General features: G+C 22.0%; 3 protein-coding genes across 5 annotated transcripts in view; 1 reads left to right on the top strand and 2 right to left on the bottom strand.

Moving 5' to 3' along the window:
• The window catches only part of LOC122507891 (polypeptide N-acetylgalactosaminyltransferase 5), a 54,753-nt gene extending 46,979 nt beyond the window's left edge, over positions 1-7,774 (top strand). For 2 of the 3 annotated variants that reach the window (XM_043620874.1, XM_043620872.1), the window contains 3 exons: positions 4,407-4,645; positions 5,617-5,751; positions 6,394-7,774. In XM_043620874.1, coding sequence (XP_043476809.1) covers positions 4,407-4,645; positions 5,617-5,751; positions 6,394-6,543 — 524 coding nt within the window. In that variant the 3' untranslated portion in view covers positions 6,544-7,774. Of the gene's footprint in view, positions 1-3,399; positions 3,581-4,406; positions 4,646-5,616; positions 5,752-6,393 lie in introns of all 3 variants that reach the window. The other variant, XM_043620873.1, reaches the window with a different exon arrangement.
• Positions 7,775-9,737: 1,963 nt separating this feature from the next.
• Positions 9,738-12,014, bottom strand: LOC122507903 (60S ribosomal protein L37a). The gene is made up of 3 exons (XM_043620910.1): positions 11,910-12,014; positions 11,282-11,410; positions 9,738-9,996 (listed from the first exon to the last, which is right to left on the bottom strand). The coding sequence occupies exons 1-3, from the start codon at positions 11,910-11,912 to the stop codon at positions 9,850-9,852; spliced, it is 279 nt and encodes a 92-aa protein (XP_043476845.1). The 5' UTR covers positions 11,913-12,014; the 3' UTR covers positions 9,738-9,849.
• A 305-nt stretch (positions 12,015-12,319) lies between these two features.
• LOC122507927 overlaps positions 12,320-12,967 on the bottom strand; it is a 2,577-nt gene continuing 1,929 nt past the window's right edge. Inside the window, exon 3 of the mRNA XM_043620939.1 lies at positions 12,320-12,379. Within this exon, the coding sequence (XP_043476874.1) occupies positions 12,320-12,379 (60 nt within the window). The remainder of the gene's footprint in view (positions 12,380-12,967) is intronic.

The following is a 12,967-nucleotide window of genomic DNA, read 5'->3' as shown; positions in this document are numbered from 1 at the left end:
TTGTAAAAATATTTTAACTTTTTTCGATCTTGTTAAAATTCACTTCGTTTCGTTTGTATTTGTTTCGTTAGCTGTACATTTTATTTCCATTTTTTCAATTTTCCCAATATTTATTATTTTTCCAAAGAAAAAAATATTAAAAATTTTTTTTTGAAAGAGAAAATAATCTTTTCAATTTCCCCAATATTTATTATTTTTCAAAAGAAAAAAATATTTTCAATTTTCTTTTTTTAAAGAGAAAATAAAATTAATTTTGATATTTTTATGATGAATCAAAAAACGAATGAAATTAGTAATTTTTGATTGAATTGAATTTTTAACGTGAATGCTATTTTTGAAAATTTAATTATCTCCTTTTCATTATTTTAATGGTAATATTTGTTGATACAAAATTCTGTCAATTTGCTTTTTGATTTTTATGGGTTGATTGGAAAGCTTTTGACGGGTATCTGATATATAGAATTTCTAGTTAGAGAAAATTAGTTTTACTGCGGAATTTGTAATATTCGAGTACTAGTATTTTTTATTCTGGTTATTTGAATTCTCTATAGGTAGAAATACTTTGATTACGATGTTAAAAAAAAAAAAATAAATTGGCTACTACAATATTGATGATGAAACAAAAAAAAAAAAAATTGCGCTTTTTGAAAATTCCATTAAGTAGTTATCGCTTATTTATTAGAGACTGGCTCTATTAAATTTTCATATTAATTACTTTTCTAGTTTCAGATTTGTTCTTCACTGAAACGTTACGATTATTTTTTTTATTTTTTCTTCGAAAAGGAATAATTTTAATTTAATTTTATTTATTTAGTATATAAATTTTCTTCGAAAAGAATAATTTTATCAAAGAATTTTATTAAAAAAATTTGATAATAATTGAATTCTTACGAAGAATGTTATTATTTAGGAAAATAATTGAATTCTCGAAAAGAATTTTGTTAAAATTTTTGAAAATTCTAAATAAATTCTTTCTGAAGAATTACTTGGATTTTTTTTAAATAAAGGAGTTTCTTTAATAATTTTAATTAGAAACATTAAAAACAATTGAAATTTTATAAAGAATTTCTTTCAAGTTTTTAAAATAATCTTGTTTGTTAATAATTGAAATTGAAAATAAACATTTAACTACTGGATTTTATTAAAATTTTTTAGAAAATAATTGAATTCTTTTGTAAAATTTTGTACCTGATTAAGACAAAAATTGAATTCTTTCTAAAGTTATTAAAAAAAATAGAATTTTTTCGAAGGATTTATTAAAATTTTAGGAAAATAATTGAATTCATTTGAAAAACTTTGTAACGAATTAAGAAAAAAATTTAATTCTTTCCTAACATCTTTTAGAAAATAATTGAATTGTTTTGAAAAATTTTATAACAAAATAAAAAAAATTAAATTCTTTTGTTAAATTTTTTTGTAAATAATTGAATTTTGGCAAAGAATTTTCTTATTTATATAAAAACAATTGTATTGTTTGTAAGAATTTATTAGAGTTTTAAAAAATAATTGAATTTTTTCGAAAAATATTACTAAAAATTAAAAATAAAAATTGAATTCTTTTGAAAAACTTTACAACGAATTAAGAAAAAAATTGAAATCTTTCGTGAAATTTTTTTGAAAATAATTGAATTTTTGCAAAATTTTTTGAAAATAATTGAATTCTTTCGAAGAATTTATTTAAATTTTAGAAAATAATTCATTTTTTTCGCAAAATATTATTAAAAAATTTTTTTAAAATTGAATTCTTTTATGCAATTTTATTAAAATTGTATTAAAAATCATTGAATTTTTGCAAAGAATTTTACTATTTATGAATAAAGTTGAATTTTTTTGAAGAATTTATTCAAATTTTAGAAAATAATTGAATTTTTTCGAAAAATATTATTAAAATTTTTTTTAAAAATTGAATTTTTTCATGAAATGTAATTAAATTTTTGTTTAAAAATAATTGAATTTTTGCAAAGAATATAATTAAATTTTTTCGAAGAATCTATTAAAATTTTAGAAATAATTGAATTTTTTCGAAGGATTTATTAAAATTTTAGAAAATAATTTAATTTTTTCAAAGAATATTATTAAAAATTTTTTTTAAACTGAATCCTTTCATGCAATTTTACTAAAATTTTTTTAAAAATAATTGAATTTTTGCAAAGAATTTTCCTATTTTTATGAATATAATAAAATTTTTTCGAAGAATCAATTCAAATTTTAGAAGAAAATTGAATTTTTTCGAAAAAAATTAAAAATTAAAAAACAATTTGAATTCTTTTATGAAATTTAATTAAAATTTTGTTTATAAATAATTGAATTTTTGGAAAGAATTTTACTATTTTTAAATATAATTGAATTGTTTCGAAGAATTTATTTAAATTTTAGAAAATAATTGAATTTTTTCGAAAAATATTATTAAAATTTTTTTTTAAAATTGAATTTTTTCGTGAAATTTAATAAAAATTTTGTTTAAAAATAATAGAATTTTTGTAAAGAGTGCAATTAAATTTTTTCAATTTTTTCGAACAATCTATTAAAATTTTAGAAAATAATTGAATTGTTTCCGAAAAATATTATTCAAAATTAAAAATAAAATTGGAATTCTTTTGAAAAATTGTATAACGAATTAACAAAAAAATTGAATTCTTTCGTGAATTTTTTTTTTTTTTAAATAATTGAATTTTTGCAAAGATTTTACTATTTAAAAAAATAATTGAATTGTTTCGAAGGTTTTTTTTTATTTACGAAAATAATTGAATTCATGCGATGAATTTTATTAAAATTTTTGAAATTAATAAACAAGAATAATTAATTAGTAAATTGGTAAATAATTTATTTATTCATTTACAATGTTTATAATTGAATTGATTTAAAGTTTGAGTCTGAAATTATTCAAAAATTCATATTTGAATATAAAAAATTTTCTAATTTGCATAATAAAATTTTTTTTAATTAAAATTAAACAAGAATAATTAATTAGTAAATTTATTAATAATTTATTTATTTATTTTTTTTTTAAATTAAAATTGTATTTTTCAAATCTGAAATTAGAAGGAAAATGAAAATTGAAGGCCAGAGGTTCATTGGGGGAAAGTATAGAGTGAGTGAGACTGAATTTCGAATTTTCTGTGAGAGGAGAAAAAAAATCATTGCCTTTAACCACTCGTCCATCCAAACTAACAATAAGATTCATTGATACGCTTTTTAACATTTTTTAATATTCATTATAAAAAGCTCTTGTAGGTGCCGATGGAGAAGGAGGGGAATTATGCCGATGCGGATTAATTCGTAATTTAATTACAATTTTATTTAAATTTAGTATCAATGCTAACAAAATAATTGAGCAATATATTTATTGTATTGAATATATTGTTTCTGCTAACACACTAACAGAATTGAGTTGGTTAGATATGGATGTGTGGTGGGACGTTGGAAATCGCGACATGCTCGCATGTTGGACATGTGTTTCGTAAGTCGACTCCCTACACCTTCCCCGGAGGCACGAGCAAGATCGTGAATCGGAACAATGCTCGCCTCGCTGAGGTCTGGTTGGACCAATGGAAACACTTCTATTACAACATTAATCCAGGTAGCACTAACGCCTGCGACGCTGATTAATCAACACGATTGTTTCCTTCAATCAATCAAAGAACAAAAAAAAAAAACAAAATTAAATAAAAATAATTAATAGCATGCTCTCTTTTTCTTCCTCATCATATCGTGATTCTTTGCTTCTATCATTTTTTGCCTCAGATACCCGTTCAAAAAAAAAAAAAAAAAAAGAAAAGAAAACGTTTTTCATTTTCAGTCGCTTTCACAAATTCTTTTTTGGGAAAATAAAAATGATATTTTAACGATAGAGAAATCAGTCGAAGGATGCATCTCCCTTTTAGATTTAGCTAAAGCCTGCTTAGATTTGTCTTCCATTTAGAAGTTTGGTAGACAATTTTTCGTTTTTGAATATAAAATTCAAAATTTGTGTGAATGTTTTTTTTCTCCTCGTATTTTACTTTTTCTTTTGTAATTTCCTTTTTTCTATTGGTATATAATTTTCCTTTATTGGAAAAAGTTGAGAGAAATAGTATTTTTTACATAAAATAAATAATTTTTTTTTGTTCGAAAGCATGTTTTCAAAATTTAGATTATCGTTACACTTTTATTACAGCAAAAAAAAATTATTGAAAAATTGTAAAGAAAATATTTTTTTGGTTTTGGTTTGATGGAGATTTTCTGTGAGCTGATCACCAGGCACTGCACATATATACTTTTTCATTCATCACTCTCTTCATATTATGAAGGCATTTCACACACTCAAAAAAAAAAATCCGCACACTGCAAGAAAGTAGTAAAACGAGAATTATCCTTTTTTTTGTGTAGATAAAAAGAAATATTAATTTTTGTAACTTTCTTTACAGGTGCTCGTAGTGTTTCTGTTGGCAATGTCTCGGAACGAATTGCATTAAGGGAAAAACTTAAGTGCAAAAATTTCAAATGGTACTTGGAAAATATTTATCCAGAGTCGCCGATGCCTTTGGATTATTATTATCTCGGCGATGTGAAAAATGTCGAGACGAGAAATTGCCTCGACACGATGGGCAGAAAATCGGGAGAAAATGTTGGTGTTACTTATTGTCATGGACTCGGTGGCAATCAGGTGAAATTTACAAAAAATTTCTTAAAATTCAACATTATTTCTTCTTTTTTACAATTTAACTTCATTATTCTTGGGCTCTTCAAAAACACTTTACCCAATTTTTTATCTCAGTCCTTTGGTTAAAAATTTAAAATTATAAAAAATTATCAAAAATTCGAAAAACCGAATTTCTTCAAATTCAACATTTTTTCTTTTTTTTATGGCATTTAGCTTCATTATTTTTGTGCTCTTCAAAAACACTTTACCTAATTTTTTATCTCAGTCCTTTGGTAAAAAATCTAAAATTATTAAAAATTATTATCAAAAATTCGAAATTCCAGTGGATTTTTCAATTTAATTTCCACGTCATATAATATAATATTATATCTTAAAATTTCTAATTGAATTTCTATTGAAAAAAAATGGAAAACAGGAAAAATTTTGAAACTTTTAAAAATTCCAGGCCTTTTCCATGATTTCCAGAAGCCTTTTAAAAATTTGTAGGAACCCTGATTATTGAATTTTTGCAAAGAATTTTACTGTTTATGAGCATAATTAAATTTTTTTGAAGAATCTATTAAAATTTTAGAAAAAATTTGAATTTTTTCGAAAAATATTAAAAATTAAAAAAAAATTTAATTCTTTCATGAAATTTAATTAAAAGCTTGTTAATAAATAATTGAATTTTTGCAAAGAATTTTACTATTTTTAAATATACATATAATTAAATTGTTTCGAAAAATTTAATAAAATTTTAGAAAATAATTGAATTTTTTCAAAAATATTCTTAACATTTTTTTATAACATTTAATAAAAATTTGTTTGTAAATAATTGGATTTTCTGCTAAGAATTTTACTATTTAGAAATATAATTGAAATTTTTTGGAAGAATTTATTAAAATTTTAGAAAACAATTGAATTCTTGCAAGGAATTATATTAAAATAATAATAATAATAATTGCAATATGATTAATAAGCATATTTTTTTGCAGGTATTCGCGTATACGAAGAGACAGCAAATAATGTCAGATGATATGTGCCTGGATGCTGTAAGTCCTCATGGACCAGTGAAGATAGTCCGTTGCCATGGAATGGCCGGAAATCAAGCTTGGGTTTACAATAATCAAGTAATTTTTATTTTTTAAATTTATTTTTCGAATTTTAAAAAAGTGAAGAAATTAAATAGATGTTACAAAAATAATTTTTTAATGAAAAACTGTTCACTAAAATAATTTTTTTTATTGAAAAACTAAAAGAATTGTTTACTGTAAACTTATTCAGAAGAAAATTTTTTTACTAAGATAATTATTCAGTAAAAGAATTTTTTACTGTGATAATTGTTCAGTAAAATAATTATTTTCTAAAAAATTCTTTTAGTAAACTATTTTTTTTAGTAAAAAAATTGTTTACTACTAAAAAATTCCTTTAGTGAACAATTTTTTTTAGTAAAAAAATTGTTTATAGTAAACAATTAAAAAAAAAAAGATTTGGTAAAAGATTTGGTTAGTAAACGATTCTTTTAGTAAAAAATTTGTTTAGTAAACAATTCTTTTAGTAAAATATTTGTTTAGGTAAAAATTTTTTTATTATAAATTTTATATTTTTCTTTTTTTCCATTATAAATAAAAAATTATCGTGAAAATACGAAAGTGTACACACTTTCGTTTTTTCACTATAAATTTGTTATTTTTTGTTTCTCACTGATTATAAATGAACAAAAATTTAATTTTTCTACAGAAATAAATTTTCTCTCGTTTCCTTTTTTCCAGACGAAAATGATAACACACACAAATACGGGTTATTGTCTCTCAAAACCAAGACCCGGCGACGCAACACAGCCAATTCTCGCTAATTGCGATCCACGTGTTCCCGGACAAAAATGGATAATGCAGAGTAAATTCAAATGGCAAGCCAGCTAATACCAAGCAAACGCAAAGAACCAATACTCGGTACTTGTTGATGCGTTGAAGTATTTATAAAAATTAGAGGACTGAACTTTTCAGGGACCTTATTAATTCTGAAATTTATGAAAATATCATAAACAATCTGTTGAAAGATTCTTTATGATCGTAATAACAACAAAACAAACAAAAAAACGCAAATAATTACGAAGACTAGACAATTTTTTCTTAGAAAGCTAATCTAGTGTTTTATATAGAATATTTGAGCATTTACTGCCATTTTTTATGGTATGCTTTTGAGTTTTTAAAGTACGTTGTTTTGAAAGATTAAAAAAAAACACAGTACCGGTGCAAATGAAGAATAACGTAAATTTTTACCGAATGTTAGATGAAAAAAGAGAGAAAGAAAAGCATATCAAGTAACTGTTATTTAATTAAAAATCATTGTTGACTTGGGTAAATTTAAGTGTAAAGGCGAAATTTAAAAAAAAAATTGCTAATTTTGGGATGAGTGCAATGATGACCTTCCACAATTTAAAAAAAAGAATTAACAGCTCGAGAATAGAGTTCAAGCCTTTATTTTATTAATCAAAGCTAAGTCAAAGTTTTTAAATAAAATAGATTGTAAAAATAAATTGTAATTGAATATCTTAGGATTTTAAATAGACTTGTATTGAATTGAAGGGAAAACAAAATATTGACGGCTCGGTATTATTAAATTAATATCTTTTGTAAATATCTAAGATATTTTCCTCATAGTCAGATTCAATATTTAAGTTAACTAAAAAACTTTTTTTTAAGTTTTTATAATTATCCCCATCCCTCCATAGTCAAGTTCAATTTTTAAACCCCCCTGCCTTCCCTTTTTGTGTTTTTTTTAAGCTCTACTTTTAAATCATTCCTCATAGTTGTTAATTTAAATGTTTTTCTTAGGTAATTTTTTTTCTGTTTTGAACTCTCGTGATTAAGTGTGTTTTTAAACTTTCGAACGTTCAAATGAAGAAAATTTTATTACTTCTTTTAAAGTTTTAACAGAAATTTTTTATATTAAAAAAATTAATTCTTAACTGAGGGCTCGAACTAGGTCCGTAAATCCCGTAAAGGTCCGTAAACACTTTTAAGAGCATAATTCTCATTTTTTTAAAAGCATAATTACAAGTTTCTGAAGAGCATAAATTGTCTAAATTGTAAATTATTATTTAAAAATCTATTTTTATTTAGAAAAGTTTCGTTTATTCGAACGTTCGAAAATTTGGGGAAACTAAGTGGAAGATAATTAAATTGTTTCTATTAAGCTTGGCTTTAAAAAAACCAGATTTTCTCAAGTTCTTTACTTTGTGTATTTTTGCTTTTAATATCGATAGAATTTTTAGAAATATAATTTTTTAAAAAAAGTCATTTAACATTTATAGAAATTTAATATATATTTGAAAATGTTTTTAATCGAAAATCTGCAATACTTTTATTAAAAAGTAATCAAAATTGCAAAATTTTTTTAGAATTTTTAATATTTTTGATAATTAGATATATTTTACAATTATTAGTAAAACAAAATTAACAAATTTGTACATTTTTTTTTACAAATTTAGATCGCTGATAAGTAATTTTTCTTTAATTAAACATAACTTCTATTTCTGAATGATTTTTTTTCGAATTTAGCATCAGTAGTAAAAAAAAATAGTTTTTCTTTCTGAGTCTTCCGTAATTTTCTTTTTCTTAACGATATATTTAATTTAGAAACAGTCTGAGATTTTACAATTTAGTATAATTAAGAAAGAAAAAAAAATGTTAATAATAAACATTTTGAAAAGTGAGAAAGTTAATTCAGATATTGAAGCAAATGTTCCTCGATTTCTGTACATTTTTCTATATTTTATCTGTTGCTTAGTTAAGAGATCAATTTACGTTTTATACATATTATATAAATGTAATTTCTCACTGATAAGATATGCATTGTTTCTTTATAGTTGTGTACACACAGAAAACGCTACATTTATTTAAAATGGGAAAAAAACAATTATAGAAGATTGTACAGTTTTAAATTGAAAAAAAATCAACAATTAGTCTATAAGTATCTTATAAACATTGAAGAAGAAAAATTGTATTTATCAAATTTAAAACTTTCGAAGTAAGATGATTTTTGTCATTTGTTATTAAAAAAAGAACAAGACGATTTTAAAATATGAAATCTATGATTGGTGATGGTGCAGCAATTTATCATTTTACAGCTTAAATATATTTAATTCATTGTTTTAAGATTGCAGTATTTATTTTTATATAGACCTTCATAGCTTTTTAAATGAAAAAAATATATATAATATTGAATAAATCTTTCTTTAATGGTGCGAAAATTGATGAATTAGTTGAAATATATGAATAAATGTTTGTAGAAAAAAATTGTGTTTATTTCTTGGTGTAAAAAAAAGGTTTCGTTTTATTCTCCATATTTCAAAAAGTTGAAAGGACTTTTCTTTAATATTTTTGTAGAAAATTCCCAATTTTCATAAGGAAATGATTTGCATCATTTCTATTTTTTAATTACAATTGCTTTAATAAAATTTTAAGTTTTTTAAAAATAAAGGAAAAAATTGTTTATAAATTCTATTTGTCAATTACAAATTTTAATTGAAATTGAAACTTTTTAAATTTTTAGAAAATAAAGGAAAACATTTTACTCAAAAATAAGTTCTCTTACATTTATTTACGAATTTCTTTTAAATTATTCGAAAACATCAATAACTTCTTTTTTAAATAAATATTTAGTGATTATTATTTTTCAATAGGAATTAAGATTTTCAAAAATTTCAAATTCAAAAATTTTTGAAATTAAACAACTTATAAAAAATTGTTATAAAACATGAAGAAATCGATTACTTATTTATGAAAATAATTAAATATTTGCGTACAATTTTATTAATTTTTTTTTCAAATAGTAAAAAAATAATAGAAAAAATAAATTTTTCAATAAATAATAATCAAACCGATTATTCGATTCATTTAAGTATAAAAATACTTAACAAAAAATTGTTTTAAAAAATAATTTTTGTGTCTCATTGCAAATAAAATGTTTGTCGAAACGTTAAAATTGTGGTTTTATTATTTTAATATTTGACTTGGATGATTGAAATTAATATACTTTCTTTTATTTTTCATAAATTGAATTTTTTCCCCGTTCGGAATTCATTAAATGATAAATGAATAAAAATTTGATGTTATTAAACAAAAGTAGGTTTTTATTGTAATTTACAATTGATTCGAGAGGTGTGTAAGTAAATTAAGTGTAACAGAAGTTGTTTGGAATATTTAATTTTTTATTAAATAAATTTACTGGTCTTTGACTTCTCGGAGACGACGGACTGCTGACCTGACGGAAGCAGCGGTCGTTGTGGAGTAAACCCATGCACCTCCGGCGACTGTCCTTTTGCACCTTTTGCAGGACCAGATTCCAACAACGCTGCGTTTCATGGCCTCCTACAAAAGTTAAATAGAAATAAATTTTTTTTACTCTTCTGAGCCGATTTTTAAAAAAGAATTTTAAATTTAATAATAACTAAAGGCGCTTGCACACTTCTAAATTTTTAGACGAGCAGCGAATTTTCACGACCTTGAAATGCACATTACTAAATATGATTGGCTCTGACAAAAGTACATTTTCTCGCAGCTTTTTGTAGAGCCAATCATATTTAGTAATGTGAGTTTCAAGGCCATGAAAATTCGCTGCTCGCCCAAAATTTTGGAAGTGTGCAAGCGCCTTAAGAGACTGCTTTGAAAACTCAGAATTCTTTCCATAATTTAAAATAGAAATCAGTTTAAAGCAAATTTTTACAATTTACAATTTCAAGACAATTAATAAAATTCAAATTAAATATTAACTATAACTGACTATTTTTGAAAATTCAGAATTCTTTCCATAATTTAAAATAGAAAACAGTTTAAAACAAATTTCTACAATTAAAAATTTCGAAAGAATCACTAAAATTTCAATTATTTAAATTAAAATTATTAACTAAGAGACAATTTTTGAAAATTCAAAATTCTTTCAATGGTTTAAAATAGAAAAGAATTTTAATAATTTAAGATTCCAAAAAAATCAATAAAATTTAAATTGAATATTAACTAAGGGCCTATTTTTTAAAATTCAGAATTCTTTCAATGATTTGAAATAGAAAATAATTTAAATCACTATTTTAACAAGTAAAATTTCAAAAAAATCAATAAAATTTGAATTAAAAAATTACTAAGAGACTATTTTCTGAACTTCGAAAATTCAGAATTCTTTCACTGATTTTCTAATAAAAAAGAAAATAGTTTAAAACAATTTTAACAAGTAAAATTTCCAAAAAAATCAATACAATTTAAATTAAAAATTAACTAAGAGATTATTTTCTGAATTTTGAAGAGTCAGAATTCTGTCAATGATTTAAAATAGAAAACTAAAATAATTTTAGTAATTGAAAATTTCGAAACGATCAAATTGGAAAATAACTAAGACTATTTCTAAAAATTCAGAACTCTTCCAATAGAAAGAAATTTCAATTCAAAATTTATTTTCTATAATTTATATCCATGTCCCATTATTTATTCGTCTAAAGAAATAAAAAGAAATTAACCAGAAAAAATTGATTTATTTCTAAATAAGTAGATGTCAAAGTAAATTCGAATTTTCTCGATTGAGATTGAAAATTCAGTGTCAGAATTTTAGTTTCTTAGTCTTTAAATTCAAATAAAACGAAAGTTAATAAAGAAAAATAATTACCTTTCCACAGAAGGTACAAGTATATTTACTGTGCTGCGTAATTTCCATCTTTTTCACCATTTTTCTAAGGGAGGCACCATATCTGGTACCATACTTCCCGGTGATTCCTACCTTCTTGGTACGCTTGGCCTGTAAAATAAAAATACATCACTAACACAATTCACTCCTAACTCATTATTTATAAAAACAAAATCACAAATATAACAAATTATTATTACAAAAATTATAAAATCATCATCATTTAAATTTTTTTACATTAAAAAAATACGAAAAATACACTCCGATTTAGTCATGTGACATAACCTCCAAACATCAATAAACAAAATTTAGAGAAATTATTTTTAAAAAATCGACACTTTGGAATTTAATTTCTAAATGTTATTTATAGAATATTTTTTTCAATTTTCACTGTTTTATTCAATTTAAAGCAACATTTAACTTCACTTCTTGCAACAATTGACAACATAACCTCACCATTTGTTCAAATCTGAATTACTGTCAAATTACACAGGTTTCGGAGGAAATAATTATTTAAACATATAAACGTATGTTTACAATTTACAATTTAACAGTTTTTTAATAATAATTTGTTGTGATTACACGAAAAAAATGAGATTATTTCACTTACCATTTTTGTATTGATACAATACACACGTCAAAAGAACCGGAAAAGAAACGCGGTTCAATGAAATCAAAATGGCGTTGCCTTCGTTTCGGCAACTTCCGGTTATTTGAATTTTTAAATTTCAATTTCGTAAATTTAGAAAAATCGAATAATTAAATAATTATTAGAAAGAAAAAAATAACTGAATGTTTTAAAATTTATTGTTTTTTTTTTGCTAATTTTATTAACATTGTTATTTATATAATTTTTTTTATATAAAAAATTTTTTATTTTTTTCGGAATTTTTTTTTTTTTGTAATTTTCTAAATTAAAAGCATTTAGTAATAAAACTCGAATGTGAGTCTCTACTTTTTCTTCGTCTTCGTGTTTTACTTTGTTGTCTCTCTATTTGTTTCATGGAAGGGAATTCTATTTTAATTCGGTTCCAAATTACAGTAATTACGTGTGTCACAAAACATATGACTCCTTGTTTTCTGTAATATTTTAAATTATAGAGGTAATTAAACAATGATTATAATTAATTATCCCTAAAATAAAAAAAAAATTAATTTTTATTAATTAATTATTAATTAATTATAGTATTAGTCAATTATTAAAAATTTATTATTAATGAATTGTTAATTAATTAATTATTTCTCAATTATTAATCAATTTCTTATTAATTATTGTTAAAAAATTTCTGATTATTATTAATCATTAATTAATTAATTGTTAGTCAATTATTAATTTTTTTATTATTAATCAATGATTAATTAATTATTAGTAATCAATGCTTAATTAATTTTTTGTTAATCAATTATAAATTATTTTTAGCCAATTATTAATTAATTATTATTAATCAAGTACTAATTAATGAAGTAATAATCTATTTTTTAATAATTATTGTTATTCAATTCTAAATTATTGTTGATAAATTCCTCATGATTATTAATCAATTATTAATGATTATTAATCAATTATTAATTAATAATTGTAAATCAAATATTAACTAATTTTTTGTTAATCAATTATAAATTATTTTTAGTCAATTATTAATTAATTATTATTAATCAAGTGTTAAT

Source organism: Leptopilina heterotoma, unplaced genomic scaffold (assembly GCF_015476425.1).
Source record: "Leptopilina heterotoma isolate Lh14 unplaced genomic scaffold, ASM1547642v1 Lhet_52, whole genome shotgun sequence".
NCBI classification, from domain to species: domain Eukaryota; kingdom Metazoa; phylum Arthropoda; class Insecta; order Hymenoptera; family Figitidae; genus Leptopilina; species Leptopilina heterotoma.
The sequence above is the reverse complement of the archived record's forward strand: the minus strand, read 5'-3'. Positions and strand labels throughout refer to the sequence as shown.